The 25815-nt window shown below is 35.0% G+C and overlaps 1 protein-coding gene across 24 annotated transcripts in view; it reads right to left on the bottom strand.

Annotated features, from left to right (window-relative positions):
- LOC103316326 (serine/threonine-protein kinase PAK 3) overlaps positions 1-25815 on the bottom strand; it is a 271885-nt gene that overhangs the window by 224122 nt on the left and 21948 nt on the right. For 23 of the 24 annotated variants that reach the window (XR_004345306.1, XR_004345308.1, XR_004345307.1 and 20 more), the window contains one exon: positions 17-312. The exons of the other annotated variant lie outside the window; for it this stretch is intronic. Coding sequence is in view for 20 of the 23 variants with exons in the window: in XM_031930175.2 (XP_031786035.1) it covers positions 17-72 (56 nt within the window). In the remaining 3 variants the exon portion in view is untranslated. The remainder of the gene's footprint in view (positions 1-16; positions 313-25815) is intronic. 24 annotated transcript variants of the gene reach the window in all.

Below are 25815 nucleotides of genomic sequence, written 5' to 3'. Positions count from 1 at the left end.
AATAATATAGATTTACCTATTAGATGTTAGGCGAACAGGAGGTGCTGGAGGTTTATCATCTTCATCTGACATGGTACAATTTAAAGTATTCTAGGTATAATTTTCAAGTAATGATAAAAGCAAATATTATAGTTTAAGATCAAACAAATTTACATTATGATCAAAAACATATGAATAAACATAAACTTGTATAAAATGAAGTTTTTTTTAGAAAACAATAAGCATAACTTCTTCAACCAAGTCATTTACAAACAATATAAAATATTTGTAGATAATTCACTGTCTTATCGACTCATTTCTTATTGCAATGCCCTAAAATTAATTTATGTACATTTTAATAAGATATAATAAATAATATAATTCAAAGAGATAATTGCATTAAATTTTACTAGAAAAAGTTTACTAAAAAATGTATAGTCATTTCACAATTAACGCTAAATTATGCTTTAACTGCTACGCAGCAAAAATATAAGTTATTCAAAAAAAACTTTTAGCGCGAACCCTTCATTAAGCTATAATTTATTCTTAAATTTGGGGTTTGAAGCCATTTTTTCATTCCTTGCCTATAGTCAATGATTTGTAGCTCTAAGGATGCTCCTAAACCACCAAAATATTTTTTGTAAAATTCCCACAAATATTTTATTAACTTACCTTATTTGCATTTAGAACCTTACTTTCGAATACTTTTTTTGAGTTAAAAAATACTGTTTTAAAATAAAACATCGCTAAAAGCGAAACGCTTTGCTTTTAACATAAGGCACTCGCCGATATTTAAAGGTTCGCTGATGAACACACATACATGCACACACATACACACATACATGCACACACATACACACACATACACACATACATGCACACAGAAAGTATGCAGGACTTGACGATGAGAGGAGACATCGTCTTTTTTTCCTGTTCTGATTACCGGTTGTGTTACCATATAGTATTTTCAATATACTAGCCATGCTTTCTAGAAAAAATTCGTATTCTTATGAAACAGATCAATTTTTCAGATTCGTCATCTGTAATGTTAAATTTTATATAAAATTTATAAGTTAATGCTATGATTAGAAAATAATAATCAACAAGACTTTTTTCGCAATAGCCTTATTACAGTTAAGAAAACAGACTAAACTATTTCTAATAAATGCTGCACTACAGGATAATATTTATTTAACATGGTGGATCAGTATTTATTTATTTCTGTTCCTTTTTGCGTGTAACGGGCCTATCATCACATCTTCCGTCACGACAGTAGCGACACTTACATCTGTCTAGCAGCCACGGCTATCCCGAAGCCGGAATGGCAGCACGACACTGCAGGAGCTATACGACAGTCCTGCCATTTACGACATGTCGTATGACATTTATGACGGTTTATATCGCGTTGTTGCGGTTTATAGTTTTCAACTTGTTGAACGACGACAGCGCCACTGTGTGCTCTCCCTGATAAAAATGACCAATTAAAAACGATTAAAACCATAATTGGTTTTAATACGGAATTGTGATCCAGAATTATCGAATTAGAACCGATTAACTTTTATAATTGGTTTAAATCGTATTAATCGGTTTGAATTCGACAATTCTGGATCACAATTCCGTATTAAAACCAATTATGGTTTTAATCGTTTTTAATTGGTAATTTTTAGCAGGGCTCTCTTAAATAGATGTGTTCTCATCTGAAGAGTTCTTAATTCTATTACTAAGGTTAAATAAGATATATATTTATGGAGCAAATTAAATCATTCTATGCATTAAAAGTATAAGCTGATGTATTTTAGCAAATTAATAATTTTCAGATTTTCTGTAAAAGTCATGGAGTCGTGCTAGCAAATTGTGTAAGGAGTGAAGTTGCCTTTGATTACTAATAGTGTTGTAACGGTTTAACTTTCCCCAAGAGACTGGATAGTCAGTCGATTCCAGGATCAGGATCGGGGAAAGGAGCAAAAAAGAGTCTGTTTTTATATTCTCAATAATACAAAATATATTTCTTAGTTAAACATTAGCATTTGGAATCAGTTGTTAAATCCCGGCTGAAACAGAAATTAATTATGCGTCTTGTTAAAAATACTTCGTCTTTACAATTAGAATTGTTTAAACTAACGCGGTTAACAATTTACAGGTACATATACGTGATTTTGTTACAAGAATGATTCGGTGTTCGCGGCTGCGGTGTATCGGTTCGGTGGCGATATGACGGATCGGTGGCGGATTTTGAGGTTAGGAATTCACTCGGTACGGTGGAGTAATGTGCGCACGGCTACGCCGACCCGAATGTGTCGTGTAACAACGATTTCGTCCGCTCTGTGTGCGCACAGTAACGGCCGGGATAGTGTCACGGTGTTTTGAGGTTATCCCTCGGATTTGTGGAGTCGTGAGCGCACGGTTTCACAAATCTTCGTCGCTCCTCTCGTTCTTCTCTATATCCTGTGTGCACACAGAGATAAAGCGAGTCGTGAGGGAGGCAGCAATGTGTCGGAATGTAGGTTAGAAATTTACGGTGGCACCGGGTGTCGCCCACGTGTGCTCACGTAGACGAGGCTCGGTGTCGTTCGGGTGTTCCGGGTTGCCTCGTGTGCTCACGATGGCAATTCGGAGTTTCGGGTTTCGGTTCGTCTACCAAATCGTCACGTGGGCTCACGAGACGATTTCATCGGCGTAGGTCTATCTCTCGCTTTTCCTTGTAGTAACGTGTGCGCACGATACTACCCGGAGCGGAGCTCGAGTAGAACTTCCCGTTGCGCCGCGCGATCCGCCTTATAAAGGCGCGCGGCGCGGATGTGTATAGCTGCGTTCACGGCGCACCGCGTGCGCCGCTTGGCGCATCGTCGCTGAGTCGCTCGCCAGCTGCCGCGCTCCGTGCTCGTGCGGACTCGCCCTGCGGATGTTGCGCGCATGCCGCGTCTATTGCGGCCGCCTTCACACGTATTTACATGTGCGAGACTCGTGTCTTGTCACAGTGTTATTCTAGTTATATTTATGTAGTTTATGATTCGGATCGTTTGTCCAATTTTAATATTTAAGTTTACACTCCATATTTAGTATTTTAGATTTTAGTTTGTTTTGACTTTTCAATTTTAAATTGTAAATTGTATTGCATATATTGTTAATGCACAATAATATTGTTTAATAGTTATAATTTTTCTTTAATTATTAGCTATATATATATATATATATATATATATATATATATATATATATATATATATATATATATATATATATATATATATATATATAGCTAATAATTAAAGAAAAATTATATAATATATATATAAGTGTACGTATATAATTTGTTAAATTGTACAAGTGTTCCATGTTTGCGTATCCTGCCTTCAATAAAGTACTTTAATGGAATTATTATATAAGTGATTTATTATAAATTAAAAACAAAAATTATTGTTTAAAACTTTTATTTTGTAAGCATTTATTTTGTAGAATTTATTTTATTGTTGCAGGTTCTTCAATGTTCATGATGTTTGTAGCAGATATATTTATTTATCAGTCATTTGACTAGTAATAAAGGATATTATTTTTAATCTATTGAAATTATTATTTATCTTGTATATAAATGACTTTGTTACATTTTATTGCAAAGTATAATGTCATTGATATCAAGTGGCACGGTAGCGCCACGAAGGCGAGTTTGAAAAGCAGACGAAGCCGCGGCGCTGCGACACTATTTATTTCTATATTGGTGTTAGGATTTTTACATTATCCAGAAAAAATGCATATTATTACCGTTTTAAATTCATTTTTTACCCATTTTTGTACTAAACTATGATTCTTCAAAAAATATTGGCAAAAAAACTATTTAATTTTCAAAATAAATGGATGGGTAATTCTCAAATGCTCAAATCATCTCTTTATTCTCCAGACAAATGTTAGGACCGTTACGTTAGCTGCGCATGCAGTGTAGTTGGATTTATTTATCATTATTGTTTTTCCGTCATTTAACCTGCTGCAAAAATTGTAGCTTATATCAAGTGGCTTATTTTTCATTAACATTTGAAGTAAAAATATTAGCAAAAAGCCGATTTTATTTATGTAATACCGAACAATCCGCGATTTTGCGATTCTCCAGACAGAAAAACGTTAGGACCGTGAAGTTTGCCACTTATAAGCTATACGTATAGTGTAGTTGGATATTGCTTTTCCAGACACTTTTATCATATCAAGTGGCGCGGATTATTAGTGCTATATGTTTTGGATATCAATCAATCAATCAATCAATCACTCTATATATATATAGACACACACACACACACACACACACGATATTTAGAATTAAGAGGTTGCTGGTGCATATTTTGCGTTCCAGAGCAGTAACAATAGCTAAGTAGCCGGGTACCGATGACAAGGTTCAGGTAGTTTTCGGTGTCTTGGTATAAAAATCATTCAAGTACGGTGTCTAGGTGTACAGGGTAGCCGATGACGAGGTGGCGCGCTCCGTAGTTTTTTGTGTCTAGCTGTAAAAATTATTCGAGGGCGGTGTCTAGGGCCGATGACGAAGTCTGGGTGGTAAATACTCAAAAAAATTTACTAAAAAGGACTGCGATCTCTAAAAAAAATTAACTTTTAATAGTAAAAGGTTAGGCGAGTTTAATGTATTCCGCAAAATTAATATGGATAACAATCACATAGCTTTTTATACATATTTATTACAACAATTCTTATATTTGTCAAAGTTGATTGTGACTTAATAAATGCTGTCGCAAATGTAATAATTGTAACTATAGATTAAAAAGGTAATGATATCAATGAAAAATAGTCAAGTTTTAAATATATCAATAAATGTAAATAATTTAACAATAGAAACTAACTTGCCATGCCCGATTCATTTTACTTATGATGTTGTCTATTAGTAACTCATTTGTACATACTTATTTGTATACATACATCTCAGGCATGGCCAATCGGGCAAGGCAAGTTAGTTTCTATTGTTAAATTATTTATATTATTTATATATTTAAAACTTGACTATTTTTCATTGATATCATTACCTTTTTAATCTATAGTTAAAATTATTACATTTGCTACAGCATTTATTAAGTCACAATCAACTTTGACAAATATAAGAATTGTTGTAATAAATATGTATAAAAAGCTATGTGATTGTCATCCATATTAATTTTGCGGAATACATTAAACTCGCCTAACCTTTTACTTTATTATAAGTCAATTTTTTTTAGATTTCATTATAATCGGAAATTGCGTAAAAATTTGTTAAGGTTAAAATTATGATTAAAATATTGTTCTTATTTTAATTTTTATTACTATTATTATTAATTTTTATATGCAATAATGATTGTTAATTATGATTGTTAGAATCTATCATGTATCTTATATAAAAGTACCTTGTTTAATATTTGTTTGAGAAGTCGATTCTGTGATGCAGTAATAGGGAACACGCATTTTTGTAGTTATGATTTTAAATGTTAGTTTAAGGTTGGAAACGCATATGTACTTGACCGATTCTCTTGATATCGCGTATTAACTTAGTAAAACATTATTTAAATCGTTGTAAAATCAGACAATGATTTGAAACAATGTCACGTGATGATGACGTCACTGAATCTGAAAAAAGGGGTGTGTTCGTGACGTCGTATTATGACGGTCCGCTGACGACACCTTAATATTTGAACAAACCAAAACAAATACACTATCATTTAAAGGGAACCAAAACAAATAGTTTTATTTCAAGGAAATCGTGTAATGTAACGATAATATGAACAACTGCGAAAATGTCTGAAAAAGAAAAACAGTCCAATCAAAATTGGTATGAACATTGTTTTGTGTCCTAGTGAAAAAAAAACAAAAACAGTTATAACTGCACCGGATATGCATGTGATTAACATAACCAAATCAACTTTTGGCGAGTTCTGAGATGTACCTTGCACAAACCCTTTATTCATTGTTAAATCTTAGACTTCTATAAACACTTAACTTTCAATACATAGAAAATGCATGATTTTCCTATTTCACTCATTAAAAATGTAATAGTATATTATGACACTGCACTGGGAGATAGTTTTCTACCTTGCTCGAGGTTTTTGCACGAGCGAAGCGAGTAAAAAACATCTCCCACAACAGCCTCATACGATATTTTATAGCACGACAACCTCAAATATGTCAATAAAGTTATCATTTTGAGGTAAGCGCGCTATAAACAGAATTAAAATTAGGTACACTCTATAGTGGATGAAAACGTCAAACTGTGGTATTCTATTGTCCTAATGAATAGTGTGACCGTCACAATACCTGGTGAAACTTACTGCTTTCCTTGCAGATTTCGTTACGTCATAATCATGTGACCTTCATTCAAATGTTACTTTTATTTTTATAAAAACTCAATCATACATAAAAAATTGTGATAAAGATATTTTTATAATATCTTTTGCAAAATTAATATTTTCAATGATACTGATTCGAGTTGAATACTTAAAAAATTTATTTGCGGACTCATGCAAGTTCCCTATTATATACGTAATATATATATGTATTATTGAGTTAATGATTTACATTTGTTTTTTTATAATTATGAGGCATAGTGTTACGTTCAACACAAGCAAGATTAAAGTTTTATCATTCTAGACTTTATATTTCTATGCGGTAGTTATGTTATCTATGTATGTTATACATGTCTATACATATATAAGTGTTTAGTGGACGCAAGAGTATAACAAAAAGTTCACTAATTCAAGATTTTAAGTAATATGTAAATATTAAATGTATATACGGGTAGTTCTCTGTGAAATCATGAATGAAAATTTTAATTTTTGCTTAAACTGTATTAATATGTTCTGTATATTAGACCTGACTCCCAAAACAAATTTCAGCGCGATTCCTTTATTTGGCTTCGAGTTCCAGCTGGTTAAAATTGAGGTTTCAAGAAATTTTTGCATTTTTGCCTATTTTATGATTTGTAGCTCATAATGGATGCATTTTTAACTGAAACTACCCAGATACTTTTCTTAAGAAGAGATGTAAAAAACAAACATGATATAATGGCTAATAAGTGGTTTGACGTGCAAATTTGACACTTATAACCTAGTACATTTCATGTCTACCGATACGTATCTTGTTTTAGTAGAAGGTCAGGCCCATTCTGCAACTTTACAGCTACTTTTTTACTATAAAAATGTATCTTTTTACTATATTGAGGTTGCCGGAGTCTGGATCAAACATTCAGATTATCATATTTTAGGGTTTAAAATGCAAATAAGGTAGCCTTAACATACATATAGGGCTTTAAAAGAATTTTTATTAAAAATTCAGAAAATTTCACAAAGAAAAGTATCTAGATAGTTTTAGTTAAAAATGCATCCCTTATAAGCTACAAATCATTGAAAATTGGCAAAAAATGCAAAAATGGCTTGATTATCCACTGACTAAAAATTATGATCGAGTGTATGATTTATGTTATAATTTTTTGCAAGAGGCATAATATATTTACGATTCCTCGACTTTGGTAGGAATATTTGTAACAATAAAATCACGTTCTATGATTTTTTTGGCGATGATCCAAGTGACGCAATTTATTTCATAAGCAAACATATATTTAAATAATTTATGACTAAGCTTTGAATTTTTAGTCAATGATGGATAATAAGGAACAATTTTCTCCTACGAACTTTTTTTATTTTAATGTTTGCTACCACTGTGATTTTTTTAGGAATGCTCCAAGCAAATCATAAGCTTTTCCACAGTTTTTAAATATGAATTTTAATCATTTTAGCACCAATTTATGGATATCTTTATTTTTAGCCAAAGATACAGGGTCTCTATCATTCTGGGACCCATACAGGAACTTATACACTGTAAAAAGGTATCTCTATAAATTTTTTGGTGGTCGTATTCCTGATCAAACACTTACTTTCACTAATATTAAGGTTAAGATGGCTAATAAGATAGGTATAACACACACACACGCACGCGCACACACACACACACACACACACACACACACACACACATATATATATATATATATATATATATATATATATATATATATATATATGTATATGGGACGTTTCACGTCAACCGGACCATCAGTGCACCCAAAATTTGGGTTAACCTAACAAGACGTTTGAGGTCTCAAAATGATCCTCTACTCAAGGGATTTTGAAAAAGTTCTGGCCTTTTCAAAAATCCAATGTGGCGCATAAAATATGGAGCCTGAAACCCACGTTTTCATAGCACATTCAACAAAAACAATAGTAAAAATGTTCTAATTTGTGAAATATCCCACCAAAAAGCATGTACAACTCATGATAGGACATATTATTGACAATGCTGACGGAATTCCAAAATCAAAATTGGCGGAATCAAAATGGTGGACATTATAGCTCCACCAAACCCATTTTACCGCAACAAATGATTTTTGATCAGTTTAAAGTATCGATATGGGGGTTTTCAGGGTCACTGAATCTTATTTTAACCTCGACATTTCAAAATTCGAAATGGTGGATCCAAAATGGCGGACATTATACCACCACCAAACCAATTTTACTGAAACAAATGATTTTAGATCACTTTAAAGTATCGATATGAGGGTTTTTGGGGCCACTGCACCTTCTTTTAACCTCGAAATTTTAAAATCCAAAATGGCCGATCTAAAATTGCCGACATTATACAAACACCAAAACTATTTTACCGCAATGAACGATTTTAAATCAGTTTAAAGTATCGGTATGGGAGTTTAAGGGGCCGCTGAATCTTATTTTAACCTCGAAATTTCAAAATTCAAATGGCCAATATAAACTGGCGGATATTTGTCATAACCCACCCGCAGGCTCTCTCGCGAAAAGCCCCTGCTAACGCGCAACCCGCCGAACACGCTACGCACGCTGCAGCGCTTATCACCGCGGCGCTAGTACCGCGGCGCGCCGCTAGGCGGCTGCGCATTACCCACAAGTGAAGTAGCGTCGCGGAGGGCACATAAGGAGGCTGGGTCCAGCGCTGTACCTCGCCCCTCTTCCAACAGCCTAATGCTGCAAGTACACGGCTCGTGTCCAATGACAACTTGTGCAAAGACTTCAGCAAATAAAACTGTTTTGTGGCAAAGGAATTCATTGCTTTCAAGTGATTTATTTCATCCCTCTTTTTTACCTACACCCCCAACCCCTTCCCACGTTTAGCAACCCATAGAAAGGAATATTTTCTTCAAGGAATGCTTTCTTCATCGGCGACTTTTTCTCCAACAGTCTTTTTCAGAATAGTTGGTGAGCAAGTCCATCAGTGGCTTTATTCATAGGCGACTTTTTCTCCAACAGTCCTTTTTAGGATAGTTAATAGGTACATTAATAGATACATTGGCGACTTCTTCATCAACATCCTTTTTAAGACAGTTGTTGAGTAAGTCTTACTTTATCGGCAACTCCTTGTTCAACTGTACTTCAATATTCTTACTATTTTGCCCGAACATTGGGCAATACGTAAAATTATGAACCAATTTGGTGTGTCTCACAGAATGGCTCGTAAAGCAAAACAGTTAAGAGAATCAGATGGAGTTTTGGCTTCTCCTGTTGCAAAACGTGGAAAAACATTACCTACAGAAACTACTCAGAAAGTTGAAGATTTTTACGAAAATGATCTTAAAAGCAGAATTATGCCAAATAAAAAAGATACCGTCAGTATTTATTTATATGGTGAAAAATGTATGTACGATACACCAAACTTTACAAGGCGATGATTAACGCAATAAATATAGAAAAAAATCTCAAACAATATTCTGAAGAATTATAAAGATTGTTTGAATTTCGTTCAATGTGAGGATCCCAAACCAAGTTGTTATTTGAATGAATGCAAATTTTGTCCGGACATTCAAAAGTTTTCTAATTACGTTGAGAACATTATGGATGAGCACAATATTGATCAAGTCATCTTCAGCACGTGGCAATCAACCGATAGATACACTTTGATAAAACAATGCCTAACATCGCAAGAATTTATTGAAACTTTATGTTCTAGCCTAGAAAAGTTGATACCTCATCACTTCATCGCTAAGGAACAATCGAAGTTTATTTCTGGGAAGAAAAATAATCTTCCAGATGAAGAGGTTCTTGCTCAATTGGATTTTGCTGAGAACTATGCTTTTACAGCCCAAGATGCTGCACAGGCATTTCATTTTAATAATGATCAAAGTACGATTTTTCCTGCTGTTGTTTATTATAAATCTGAAGGCAAGCTAAAGCATTTTAGTACAGTATCTATGTCCGACTGTACTACTCATGATGCCACTGCAGTATACATAATGCAGCAAAAGCTTATACCTGAAATTCGCAAGGTTTGTCCCACAGTAAAAAAGGTAATATATGCTACTGATGGTGCTAAACAGCATTTTAAAAATCGTTATCAAATGAGTAGTTTAATGAGTCATAAGAGAGATTTTGGCGTTGATGCTGAATGGCACTGTTTTGCAACTTTTTCAAACCGAACTTTTTCAAAAGCCCTTGACCAGAGGATCATTTTGAGACCTCAAACGTCTTGTTAGGTTAACCCAAATTTTGGGTGCACTGATGGTCCGGTTGACGTGAAACGTCCCATATATATATATATATATATATATATATATATATATATATATATATATATATATATATATATATATATATATAATATATATATATATATATATATATATATATATATATATATATATATATATATATATATATATATATATATATATATATATATATATATATATATATATATATATATATATATATATATATATATATATATATATATATAATGATCAGGAAGCTATTGAACTAAGATTAAATTCTGATATAAATAATAAATTGGTTAAATCACACATCAAAACTTTGACGAATATTTAAAAAAATAATCCAATAGCAAAAAATCATAAACATTTGCACCAAATTTCGAATATTCAAAATCTCCCGAATACAAAATGATTTTTTTACGAAAAGACGGAAAAGAGAAACATGTGTATAACCAATCAGTGACCGCTGAGTGTGGTGCAATTATTGTTTCAGATTCAGGTTTGCCAGAAAATTACGATCTTTGTATATACCCTTAAGAATTACCAGAAAATCATTTTACACAAAATTACGATCAATTATGAATGATATAACGGAAAAAAAATTTTAGTAAAGTGTTAACTTATGTTTATACAATTGAATTTCAAAAAAGAGGTTTACCACACGCACATATTTTAATAACATTACATCCTGGCAACAAATTAATAACCTCAGAACAAATTGATTTCAAAAATTTCTGATTTGTATTAGAAGTCAGAAAGTTGAAAATATGCCTGTACATATTTTAAGAGCCAACATGGCCGACGCAGCAAAGAAGCCACCCGATCGAGGCGGAGGAAAAGTTTATAAATGTCATCCTGAAACAAAAGTTAATACGGTAGTTTGTATAATATGTGAAGAAGTGTACCATCCAAATGACTTTACGAGAAAAAATAGTGGCATGCAGATAGTTGAAATCTCAGTGGTATGCAAAGAACACAGTGAAGTAAACCTAACCTTAATTAATAAAAGCCGCGTGCTAACACCTGTGGTGAAAACTATAATTGCTCAAGTAAAAAATGCAAATGTAATAGAACTAAAAAATAGAGAAAAGCAAATAGCTAAATTGTATGAAGAAAAAGTGCTACATATGCACTGGTGCTGCATTTTGTTTGTCCATAGTATCAATCGAACACCATACGAATGCCGGTCTCGGGTTCAGAGGAAAGGAAGTTTAATAACTCAAACACTGGTTACAATTACTATAAGTTGATTACTCCATTTATTCACTAAAAAACAACCTTCTTTGCACTCTAATAAAACTCTATTAATGTTCAAATATCTTTCTCGAAGTATGACGTGGCAGGACTACAGTATCTATTTTAACTTGCGACCGGTTCCGTCGAAGGTTCGTAGCGAAGAGAGCGACTCTCGCTGACGATCGTCTCGTCTCCCGAGCTAGACGCGCGAAAAAAGAGAGGGAAAATCCCCGAGCGAAGCGACGCAAACGAACATTCGCGAATAATCGAGACGCGTGGCTACTCAGCATACGCCGATATAGTTCAACTTATTATTGGCACGAACATGCACAACAAAATAAAAGAACAAGAAGAATTAATACAACAGCTGGAACAGGCACAAATAACACAACTACAGCCATATAAAATAATTCAAGCACAATCAGACAGAATGGAATTAGATCAAACATTACAGGACGAAGATATATTTAATAAAGCGGGTATGAAGTGAAACTTCAACGCTTAACGAGCGCAAGAAGTAACCCTAAACCAAAACAAACTTCTCCTCTCTCGGTTGAAAGCACGCGTGCACAGTCGACGCTGCAGTTTAGCCGTTGACCGTACTTAGGCCCATAAGGCCTAATGAGTAAGAAAGAGAGCGCGGCTAAACTGAAGTGCGAAGGAGAAGTAAAGACCCTGCGTGGGAGAAAGACATGACGCTTTCTTCAAGCTTCGCCTCCCCCGATTTTTCATTCCTGTGTGTGCGATCCAAGAGTAAGGACGCTATTCAAGAGTTCGATTTTATAGTCTTAACCCATTAAAGCCCATGCTAAGACTGGTTGAGATAGCGACAAACAAACTGTGCTATCCTTTGCATAAGTGAAAAATAAAATATACGTATTTTTTCTTATGTCATTTGCAATTGTTTATAACAAATTATTTAAATAAATTACAAAAAAATTCATAATTTTCAAAATCTAAATGCGGGAATCGATTCTGGAGGTAAAATCGAGACGAAAACCTATATAACACTTTTTTGTCAGAGTTCAATTTGTTATCTTTATGTAGAAATAAACTATTGACAAATAAGTGTTTTCATTCTCTTGCATGGTATGTGGAATCATATCAGTATTTTTTACTGATAAATTTTGAGATCTTATACTGTAATTGGATAAGTTTATTTCATTTCGCAAATCCTTCCGTGTTAGAGATCACGTTTGAGTGGCGGGCTAACGGTTGAAAACATTCATACATTGGATCTATTCTTTGAAATAATAATTTCGGAAAACTTTTAGATTTTATTTTGTTTTACATTGGTAACGTCACTGATAATGCCGAGACGGAGAATGAACAATAATTCAATCCCACCGAACATATTTACAATAATTCATGTGAATATTGATGGATAAATACAATAATTAGCTTCATTCTATACGATTTTTTGAAACACTCTCAGGAGGCCGAATGTTTCTTCCTACATTACAATAACTAATTGGCCTCTGACAGAAAAGTGTTATATGGGTTTACGTCTCAATTTTACCCCCAGAATCGATTTCCGCATTCAGATTTTGAAAATTATGAATTTTTTTTGTAATTTGTTTAAATAATTTGTTATAAACAATTGCAAATGACATAAGAAAAAATACGTATATTTTATTTTTCAGCTATGCAAAGAATGGCACAGTTTGTTTTTTGCTATTCCAGATAGATTTTGCTTGGGACTTGACATGGTCACTTTTTCTCCCCAACATGCAATTGTTTATTCCTACATTACACTAACAAATTGAACTCTGACAAAAAAGTGTTATATAGGTGTTCGTCTCGATTTTACCTCCAGAATCGATTCCCGCATTCAGATTTTGAAAATTATAAATTTTTTTGTAATTTGTTTAAATAATTTGTTATAAACAATTGCAAATGACATAAGAAAAAATACGTATATTTTATTTTTCACTTATGCAAAGGATAGCACAGTTTGTTTGTCGCTATCTCAACCAGTCTTAGCATGGGCTTTAATGGGTTAATTGTATTATATTCGACATTATATTCGATTTTATAGTCTTAATTGTGTTTCTGTCTTGATCATCATTTGCCGAAATTGTGCCTTATTCCATTTGAAAGTTATTTGAAGTATCCAGAAACAAATAAAGGAATTTTTGAAATAATTGAGTCTAAGAGATTATTTGATTTGAGAGTTTTGATCGTCAACCTTTGGGTCATCCCCGTCAACAAACACAAGTGAGTCATTCTCGTTAATAATTTAATTTTCCTTGGTGTTTTATTATCATGCAAACAGCTTCGCCGCGACAATCAGTGCGAAGTACTGATCTCACCCGTATGGGAGAGTAAGCTATCATCCGCATAATCACACAACGTTACTTTGTTAGTTCGGTAAATTTATTACTACCCTAACAAAACTGGGGGTTCGTCCGGGATCTTTTATAGCTTTTGTTGAGCGAAACTGTTTGCTTCTTCATGTATTAAATTCTGTGTCATTGAGTGAAAGAGTCATAAATTAAAATTTATACAAGTGCCCGCACACAAATGAAATAAAAAAAGAAGAAAATAAAAAATCAGAGATCACGAGTGCGCAAATAGAAGACGAAATTACTTTCAAAGGAATGCGCGAGAAATGAGATTAGGAAAGATTTAAAACATAAGGAAATTTGAGACGCGCACGAGACAAAGACGTTGTGACGTCAAACCGAGTGCATATCGAGTGGCACGCATAGAACTGTTAAAATAATTTTCAGAGTGGATTCTATTTAATGAATTGTCGAGTTTTCTTGGGAAAAAGGGAAATAAGAAAAATACAACACGTCAATTTTTAAATAAATTTAAAATTCACATTTTCGTCGCAATAATCAATACAATATTAATTCCTATTTTCACATCAATTTTCTTTACAAAATTAAAGCACAGGCAGTTTGACGTATCCTGCCGGACATTGCGTAGTGCCAAAATTACTCCTTTTATACACAGAGACACATTTACATTGTAGACACCCCAGGCATACACACAAAAGTTCAAATTCATTTCTTTACTTAATACACGATATACAATTATTTAATGCATACACATCAAAATCATTTCACTCGAGACAATAACATTTGATTAAATTTTGAGTAATCACGCACAACTGATTTAATATTTCAAATACAAAATTCAAAATCACATTTCACATTTTCTTTTCAGAATTTTTTTTGTCATTTTAACATCCTGCAATAAATCACACTCATTACACTGCACAAGTTTCTTTTGCACGAATACACTTGGTTGATAAGCATAGGGGTGGGCCCGTTAGGACCTTGCTCGTGCTACAAAAATACCCATACACTCAAAATCTGGTCGACAAGTAGCACTATTGTGCAAATGATCGCCAGAAGTCGAGCCAGGGTCTGGACGAGGCTGCTACGTAGAGAGTAGAACTCCGGGTTCCACAAAGAAGAAAATCTGGTTTTCTGCACTCGAAACAGCCAAATTTGGTGATAAGACGCCAATTGGATCCCTACAAATATTGATAAGCATTCGGTTTACGTACATTTATCTCCCAAATTATAAATAAAGTTACATTTGCCCACAAATCTGAAGTACGCACAAATTTACATATACAGGAGCCCATTGCGCGTGCACTACAAGCATAAGTTTGTGCAAAAGCACAAAGAATTAATAAACAGATCATAGGAAATATTATTAAAACGAGGTGTGACTATTTTCAATTGAAAAAGTTAAAATCATTCAATCAAAGGTGGATGCGAGCATGAGAGTCAGTTCTGGGATTTAATTTAAGCAAAGTATTTCCGGTCAAATTCACAAAAATTGATTATTTCAAACAAATTAAAACAGAAGCTAGGGGTTTAGACTTAAATGCACCTTTCTCATTGGAAAACTAGTAATGAATAACCGTAGTTATTAACCAAAAGCGACAATTGACCTCGAGGCGCGACAATTTCCCATAGAATTAGTACACAAAAAAATTGATCACTAACTGTATTTTATGAAAAGCATAAAGAGCAAATTAGCAAGTGTATAAACAACAAAGCATATATGATTTTAAATAACTATTACAAATTTATTAAAATTTAAAGTGTAGAAGCACAGGTTTAGCAAAGTTAACGTGATTTTGACAATTATTTTTTTGCATTATTGAGAATAGCTTAAGGTCACTATTGTTAAACACGCAAATTGAGCGCCAAACTATAAATTATTGTTAAATCATAGAATAAACACACGGTTTAAAGCATATAAGAGACGGTTCGACTCACAGTTTTGGTTCGTTTTCTTTGAATAAAAGTGAACAATTAACAAGCCGGAATGCGCAATCTATTGAAAGCACTGTATAAAATATAAATAATTAAACAGTGAGAGATAAAGTGGTAGAGTATCTGGTTGCACAAACGTACCCGTGACGTCATACAAAGTCAGCATTGTCCTCCTTGATCTTGAAACTGTTTAAGAAAAGTAAAACCACTGCTGACTGCATGGAAAGCTGAAAAGGAAAGACATACAATTTTACACAAAGCAACAGTTCTTGAGTTACTTAAGTGACTGCATTATAAAATTATAAAAGAAAACTTATCTGATGCTGTGAGTAACTTGCGACTGCAACACTGGGGATTATCCCGGGCCACGAGTTTTCACCTTTTCAGGAACGCGGCAATAGAGTACACTCACACCTTCGTTGAAATTGTACGACATAGCACGCACGGTTTATAAATTGCAAAACTTTGTCAACAAGTTATCGCGAAATACACGCACACGACACGACGCGAGGCAGACAGCTGACGCAAGCAAACTTGACTAGGGAGTTTAACTGTAGTGTGACGTCAGGCGCGAAGCGATGCCACACCCAACCGAGGACCAGGCTCGAGAGCGAACGGACGCCATCTTGAGAGCGGCCGAGCGCGCGCGCGGAATTTGAATTTGAAACTGTACATTGAAGCATTTCGGGAGTATACACGGACGATGAATAATTAATCAAATTGTTAAAAATCATTAACATTTAAATTCGAGGATTATTAACACTATAAAAACACGTTCATCCGAATTTTGTTTTTTTGACAATACGTAAAATTTTAAAACAGATTGAAACTATAATTCGTTGACAAACTTATAAATACAATTGATCGTCTGCGCGAATACAAAAATTAACTGTGCATCTACTATTAATTATTAACAAATTAATTTCGAAACCGAACTTTGAAAATTTAGTTTTTTTGCTCTCCACAAGATTAATAATTGTTTATTTTTCGTGGTTTAACAAGTCAATTAAAACATTTTTTTAATTTTTTGGAAATTTACATAGCCTAACTTTGTATATTTTTCCCTTTTGTTTCAAAAAAAAAAGGAAAGAAAAGGTCCACAATTTGATGACTCTTGCTGGGCAAACCCAATAATTTAGGCACGTATATGCGAAACTGATCAATCATTGTTCTTATCATTAATCATTGTAATTATTACCCACAATTTTGAATGAAATTAGGGGAGTCCCTACATTTTTTTGGGTTTGCCATAAAGTTTTCATAATTTAATTTAGTTAATCCAGGCGACACCCATGTTATGATTTTTCTCTCCCATAATCGTTGTTTGCGACAAGAGATATACAAGCAGAGCATGAAAATGAAGCAATAAATAAGAATAATAAAGAAGATTCAAGAATATTTTGTATCGAGAGTATCATAGATTATTAAACAGTTTTAAGAATATTTAGAAGGATAGACAATTTATTTAAATTAAATAAATGAATTGCATAAGTGGCATACCAAATTTCGATGGAAGGCACACCAAGCTAAGAGACTACATTCAAGATTTAAAGAATGCAAATGAATTAGTCACTAACAACATCAGACCACAGTTTATGCGGAACGTGTTGCAAAGAATAACCGGACCAGCAAAGAAGAGTCTCAATAACAAGACTATAACAACAGTAGTAGAATTAATCAAACATTTAAAACAAAGATTTGGTCCAGGGAGGGACTTCAGCTATTATAACACACGCATACAAACGCTAAGGATGAGACAAGGTGACACAGTAGGAGATTTTTATGACGAATTGAATGTGCTATTGAGCAGCGCCAAGAATGCTCTAAAAGAGGAGAAAGGAGAAGAAAACATTGATCAAATGATGGAACCATTGGAAATGGACATATACATAAAAGGATTGCCGGCAAATTTATCCGAACGAGTTGACATAATTAGACTTAAAAACCTGCAAGAAGCATACGAAGAAGCTGTACGAATAGAATCAAGAATGGAGGCGAGAATCATACCAGATTCAACGCCACGAATAACTGGAAACTATTATAATGGACAAAATTCTTATAATCATGGATATGGAAATGAAGGTGGATATAATAATAGAGGACATGAAGGGTATAGAAGCCAGAATAGATACGACGAACGAAATCATAGAGAACAAAACTACGTTGGTTATGCAAATGGGCAAGAAGACTACGTGGGGTACGTGAATCAACCCGAACAAAGAGAACGTTCAAATAACTATGAAAGAAATAATTATTATCAAAACAACTACAATCGTAACAGTTATCAAAGAGGCAATAGTAACTACAATAATTATGGCAGAGGAGGATATCAGCGGGGATATAACAACAGTAATCGACAAGGAGGAAGCAACTGGCCCTCATGGAATAGAAACAATGGTCAAGGAAATCAAAGGCAAATCTTCAATCACGAGAATGGACGTCGCGAAGATTATCAGCCCCGTGGTCCAGATAGACGAGAGAACTATAATAATTATCCAAATAATTGGAGAGGCGGCAACGGAAGAAACTACCAACAAAATGAAAACGAAAGAGAGAATTTAAACTCTCAAGGGGCTTGTCGTGGAGAAAGAATGACGAGCCAGGAACGAAACCAGAACCAGAGACAACAGCAGGATCCAGATCAACACAAATACCAATAACAGATGCAGAACTACAACCAAGGGAAACAGAACCCAAATCAGAACAGCCAGAACAACTACGGACCACAGAGAGCACCGGTAATGACGATCCTGACGAAACAGCCCGAGTTTCAAGAATGTGTTCAGCCAACTGCACGGGACCTAAAGAGTTGAATTGGGAAAATGATGAACCAACAGCAGTGAAAATAAGAGTACCAGAAGGGACCATCAAACCATGGATGACATTCATGATAGACAATGGAGCAACGGTGAATTTAGTTAAATTAGGCTTCATAGACGACAATATTCCAATAAATATGCAAGATGTACGATGGCTTGGAGGGATTACTGCAGAGACGGTACCAACTCTGGGATCTGTTTATCTACTCATCAAGAATAGTCCAGTTAAGTTAAATTTCACATAGTTAGAGACAACTTTCCAACACCATACGATGGATTATTAGGAAGAAATTACTTAACGAAGGAAGAAGCTGTCATCTCTTACCACAACAACGCTCTGATGGTGAGCGGAGACGTAATGCATCCAATGCCATTTTTGGGACGAGAAAAGGAATACAGAGAGCAAAGAAAAAGAGCACACAATCCTCACAAATCGAGTGACATACTACAAGCTGAGGAGAGAAATAATGACAAGGAATCATGCATTATCAATGCGCCAGAAAATGCAGATGTACCCATAAAAACAAGACATATTATAAAAGCCAGAACGAGACAAGTTGTCAGAATCAATTTAATCAAAACTGAATTAAAAGAAGGATATATCCCAAAAATAGATGTAGGAAACAAAGACGTATTTCTGGGAGGAGTAGTGATCAATGACAATAATACCTGCAAAATGCTAGCAATAAATACAAGTGAGTACGATGTTACCATAGAAGTTGATGCCAAAGAACTCATACCGTTCGAGACTGAACCAGAATTCTTAGAAGAGACAGATAGTGATTTTAATGGCGAAATTATAGTCGATAAAATCAAACGATTAGAGAGAGTGAAAGAAGCTATTAGACGAAGCCACCTAAATAGAGAAGAACTAAAGATTGTAGATCGTACTATAGAGGATTATTTAGACAGATTTCTATTGCCTGGAGACAAGCTACCATGTACAGACATGATTCAGCATCACATACATTTAAAGGACGATATACCAATAAATACGAAACAATACAGGCACCCACCGAAACACAAACAAGTGGTTAGAGAAACTGTAGAAAAGAAGTTACGAGACTGAATTATCAGAGAGTCAAACTCACCATGCAATTCACCAATATGGATAGTACCGAAGAAGCCTGACAGTCACGGAAATCCGAGATGGAGAATGGTAATCGACTTCCGAGAGCTAAACAAAAAAACAATCAGAGATGCTTACCCTCTATCCAACATCGCTGATGTAATGGATCAATTGGGAGGAGCCACATACTTTTCCATTTTTGACCTTGCAAGTGGTTTCCAACAAATACCAATAGCCCCAGAAGATATTTAGAAGACGGCCTTCACCACAATAAACGGACATTATGAATATACCAAAATGCCGGAAGGATTGAAAAATGCAACGGCTACATTCCAACGACTAATGGAGAAAGTACTCAGAGGTTTGCAGAACACAGAAATGCTAGTTTACTTAGACGATATAATAGTATATATTAAAGATCTTCAGGAACATGAACAAAGAATTAGAAACTTGATGGAGAGACTCAGATATGTGAAACTAGTATTACAACCAGATAAAATAGAGTTCTTTAGAAGAGAAGTCGGATTCCTACGACACATTATAAGCGCTAAGGGCATAGAGCCAAACCCAGAAAAGGTAGTCGGTATCGGTGCTGTACTCAGTCAAGAAAAAGACGGTTTTGATCACCCGGTCCAGTATTTATCCAGAGCGCTCAACAAAGCCGAAAGAAATTACTCGACTACAGAAAAGGAATGTTTCGCTGTATTATATGCTTTACACCAATTTAGACCATATGTATTATGCAGAAGTTCACACTAGTGAGCGATCATGAACCACTGAACTGGATCCATAGCAGAAAAGATCCAGGACAGAGTCTAATGAGGTGGATTTTCAGATTCACTGGATACGAATATACCTTCAAATATAAACCAGGCAAATTAAATAAAAACGCTGATGCGCTATCACGAAACCCACCAGAAATGACTGAAGAAGAAATTAATAAGAATCTACCTAGTATTAAGGTGATGGTCATAGAAGAAACAAGAAAAATCATCAGCAACGTAGCAAGCGCCACGACATCATCCAAGGCAATAATACAGCCACGAAGCAGAATACAATCAACGGGTGACATAACAAATAAACCCAGAGGAAGAGGGAGACCAATAGGCTCCAAAACTAATAATGAAGCACATAAACTAGACCATAGCGTAATAGCACAGAGAACCAGAGCAAGGCGCACGCAAACACAGAGTCCAGTGGGGCAGTATATCAAGCAAGGCGCAATACCAAAAGTACCGAAGACGGCTGTATTAGGAAGAAAAACAAAGATAGAAAAGCCAGCAGAGACCGAAGCATCAACATCCAAAGCTACTACTGTAAAACAGAGAGAAGTTCCCGAAAGTTCTACCGATGCAGATTCGGATACATCGATGACAGTTAACCCATCTAGGAGATCATGGCTATCATCCACAGCCAATGAAGACAGTGATTTGGACAAACCTCCAATACCTGACCCCAGGTATAGCGGATTACGACATGAAGAGTCAGAAACAACAGAAGGAGAAACACAAGACGAAGAGGTGTTTTCCTCAGGCGAAAGCCAAGACAAGACCATAAGCAACATCGCCATAGAAGTAAGTGCAGTAGAAACATCCCAGAACGAAGAAAATACCGACGAAGAATCCATAAAGAACCTATCGATCAATACAACTCTCACGAGAGAAGAAGTAGAAGAAGCAGGTAGAAAGTTTGAAGAAAGCATGAAGAGATATGAGATGGATAGAAGTACCAATACAACCGAATCAGGCACGGAAATAGAAATACAAATGAAGATATCCTCGCATTTCTCAGATGATGATCATGTACCAGATGAAGTACGCGAAGCAATTTACACATCAGATCCACGATTTTACACCGACGAGGAGGCGGATGTGGACGATGTATGGAGAAAGAGTGTTCAAAAACTAATAAAACGAGCACAACAAAAACTACAAGAAACATCAAACAAAGATGATACAGGGAACGAATCGGACGTTGAAAGTGTAACTGACATAATAAGGCCACCACCAAGAAGAACGCTGTCAGTGACGCCAACAATAAAAAGTGACAGTCCTACAGCCTACAGCACGCCGAGAGATAAAATCAGAAATCCAAGAAAATTAGGAGTGTTAAGTGAAATAGAAGCAGAAGAAGGATTAATAATAGATATAAGATTTTCAAAACCACCTGAAGTGACAATGCCTTTTCTCTTGCCCACACCACCAGACATGGAGCCACTAAACAAAAACTATACTCCAGCAGGAAATGATCATGAATCGGAGGATGCCGCGACACACATAACCAAAGAATTCAAGAAAATTCCTCACAACATAATTACCATAAGAGAATGCCTCACGCACAAAAGAGACAACATTGTTCATTTCCTATCAGCAGACTGTGACAACACGTGGTCTGTGACTAGACCGTTAGTAGAAATTGGAGCCATAGACCTAATAAAAATCAATAGTAAGAAGCTAAAAACAGGACAAGTCCTAGTCACGCCATTTAAAAAGCACCACATATTCACAGTAATAATAAAAGACAAATACTTCAACGTAATCAAAATGGAAGATTTAAACAGGGCGCTTCAGAATTTAAAAGAAACACTTGTCAACAAAGAAATCAAAAGCTTCCGAATGGCAAGAATAGGAGATATATTAGACCAATTAGAGTCACCAGCCATCTTAGAGATGATTTACAAACATTTTCATCAAAGCGGAATAAGAGTGACAATGTGTTACGGAAAAGCAGAAGTACCAGCTGAAAAACACAGAAAAGAAATAATCAGCCATCTTCACGACAATCTAACAGGAGGACACAAGGGAATCAATCAAACTTACCAGAATATAAGAGAACGATATTATTGGCCAGGAATGAGGAATCATGTTCAAGACTACATTCGAAGATGTGCAAGCTGCCAAGAGCAGAAGATAGAAAGATTCAAAACAAGAGAACCAATGATAATCACGGACACTCCAATAGAAGCATATGACAAAGTTTCAATTGACACAGTTGGAAAACTCAAAATGACTCCAAGAGGCAACTGTCATCTCTTGACAATGCAATGTAATTTAACGAAATATTTAATAGCCATACCCATCAATACATGCAGCCACTAACTTCACCCCATTCGAACTAGTTTACGGGCGAATATCGCGTTTCCCTTTGAGAATACCATCTGACAAAAAATTAAAAACATATAATGTTTATATGCGTGATTTAGTATTAAGGTTAGAGGAAATGAAAATATTAGCAGGCGAAACCCAAATGGCGAACAAGGTTAAAACAAAAGAAAGACACGATAAAAAGGTTAAAACATTTAAGGGTAAGGTAGGCGGGTATGCGAGGCTAATTAATGAACCCCGACTAATTAATGATAATGTTACAGGATGAGAATTTTAAATATTTTAATAATAATATTCAATCTACTCAACGAGAACAAGTGTGAACCCGTATACCAAATAGAACCCCTAAACCCCAATCCTGGAATATATTTTGCAAAATTGGATGTCATCAGAATAAAAAGAGCAACATGGAAACACAAGATATATTAAATTCAATGAAGAACAGAGACAAATATGCATCACGACGCACTATGCAGATATATGCCCGATCCTAGAGCACTCAGGAACGTGCCCGAATCCAGAGACTGTGAGATAACATTACTTCTAAATCCCAGCCAGAAAGCAATCAACCACTGCGATATACGCTACAGGATGAACATACAGACCCAATAGACGTATTTAGAATATGATAAATCATGGCTTTATTCCACGGTTGAACCAGAAACATTAAATATTATATGCCAAAACAAACACGAAACCAAAATAACAATAAAAGAGGCAGGAATTGTGCATGTAGCTCCTACATGCATAGCAACAACTACAGAAGCCACAATAACTGGAGAAATAATCAGAAACACAGAATACACTTATTTATACAAACCAGATATAAACCTCAAAATAACAGACATTTACCCGTCCCTAAATAAAGAAAACAATGACATAGAATTTCATAGTTTAGAAACAACAAATATATTAACACCCAATACAGCTAATAATGACGGAAAATCGTTACACGAAATAATGAGTCAGTTAGAAGAGATAAGCGAACACAAAAGACAGAATTATAAAAATGACACAACACTATACGGAAGTGTGACTATTCAGTTAACAATCATAGCAATAATAGTAGTAATAATCATAAAAATGAAATACCTCGGAAAATGTCAATGTCTCAACAAAAAAACACGCCCACCCACCACCCAAAAGAAATGACCAGAGACGAAAACTCATCTCAAATGATGAAGAATTCGAACTCGAAAACATTTTAATTAGTCGCGAAAGTCCCAATACCCCGCACTTAGACCGCGAAACCCTTGAAAGTAAAACCTCAAAAAGCACAAAGAAAATGTTACTATTACCGAAACAAGAAGCAAAATGCTCATAATTCACCAAATTTTAAAAAAAATTTATGCATGAATTTTACAGGAAGCTTGTACATAGCCAAACAGCGTATAGTCAAATATCATTAATGACGATAACATAATCTAATTACAGAATAAAAAAAAAAGAAAAGAAACAGAATGGAGTCGAGACCAAGAACCACTGTATCAATGTTCTGTGATGTAGACATTCCAATATCGAACATAGTAAAAGAATTCTAGAAAATAGGAGAACCTCAAAATGCTTACGTAGAAAAACACAGATACGAAAGAGAGACCAAGAAGATCACCATATCATGTAGCTCGGAAAGAGAAACACAAAGAGCATACGAACTCAGATCATTATTAGCAAAACAGAACAAATTGAAGAGAAACAACAGAAGAGCAGCACCGTGCCAGGGCCCCACAACGACCTCAAACCCCAAAGTACCAATAGGAGAATTGATCGACCTTACTCCGAATGAAGAGCCAACAATTAGATCTGAAATCCACGTAGTGAACCAACAAGCACAAACGCAAGTAATCAGAAACAGATTGTTTTGCCTACTTCCTTGGGACGGAAATGACAGAGAAAAGGACGAAATGTTCTTTAGACAGTTTGCGCAATTTGGAACCCTAGCCTACTACGAGACGGTCAGAGACAGAAAAGGACGCCTAGCGTATGGATATGTGTAGTACTTCACAAAAGAAGAGACCAGAATTGCAAAAGAAGAAAGTGACCCGATATACAAGGCGACCTTTGCAGAGCCAAGAAGACTCCCACGCATTGCACAAGGAAACTCCACCACAAAGTTCCACGAAAAATGCAAGAGAATGATAGAAGCAGAAATATACAGCTTGCACGACGTAACTTGCAAAAAACAAGCAAAATGGTCTCAAGAACAAACCGATGAAGCCCCTCTAGACAAACTACAATCCTTAAAAGAAACCATACTGGAGCTGAAAAAAAAATAGCCAGGCTGGAGAGCCAAAAACAAAACACAGAAGAAAATCCTGTTACCAGCAACTCAGGACAAAATGCCAGAGTAAATGCCCAGAATCAACATAAATCCGAAACACCCGAGACCCTCAAAGTAATACATGATGACCTAAATGATAACGACATGATTATAGATTAGAAAAGTAAGCAATGAGACAGGACCAATTAACAAGTTTGAATGAGAGAATGAATGATTGACCATAATATGACCCATGAATACCACACTCAATGAAAATGTTTAAATTTGTTTTTTCCTCTTCTACGAATTTGCATATCTTCTTTTACAGACATGGACCAAATCTTCAAGACCATAATCGAGTCAATCGAGTTTGATGAGAACTCAAGACACGTCATCATCCATTTTGGCCCACCAGGGAAACTACCTGTTGTTATGACATTACTGAATAAATACGGATCGAACAATACTAAGAGCTTCAGAATGACCAATCAAGGGACTGACGATACCACAGCCATATTAACAATAACGTACAGTACCAGTGTCAGTGCATAGAGCATTACATTTAGACTACACGTC

This window comes from Nasonia vitripennis, assembly GCF_009193385.2.
Source record: "Nasonia vitripennis strain AsymCx chromosome 4 unlocalized genomic scaffold, Nvit_psr_1.1 chr4_random0010, whole genome shotgun sequence".
NCBI classification, from domain to species: Eukaryota; Metazoa; Arthropoda; class Insecta; order Hymenoptera; family Pteromalidae; genus Nasonia; species Nasonia vitripennis.
Note: the sequence above shows the minus strand (reverse complement) of the source record. Positions and strands in the feature narration are given on the sequence as shown.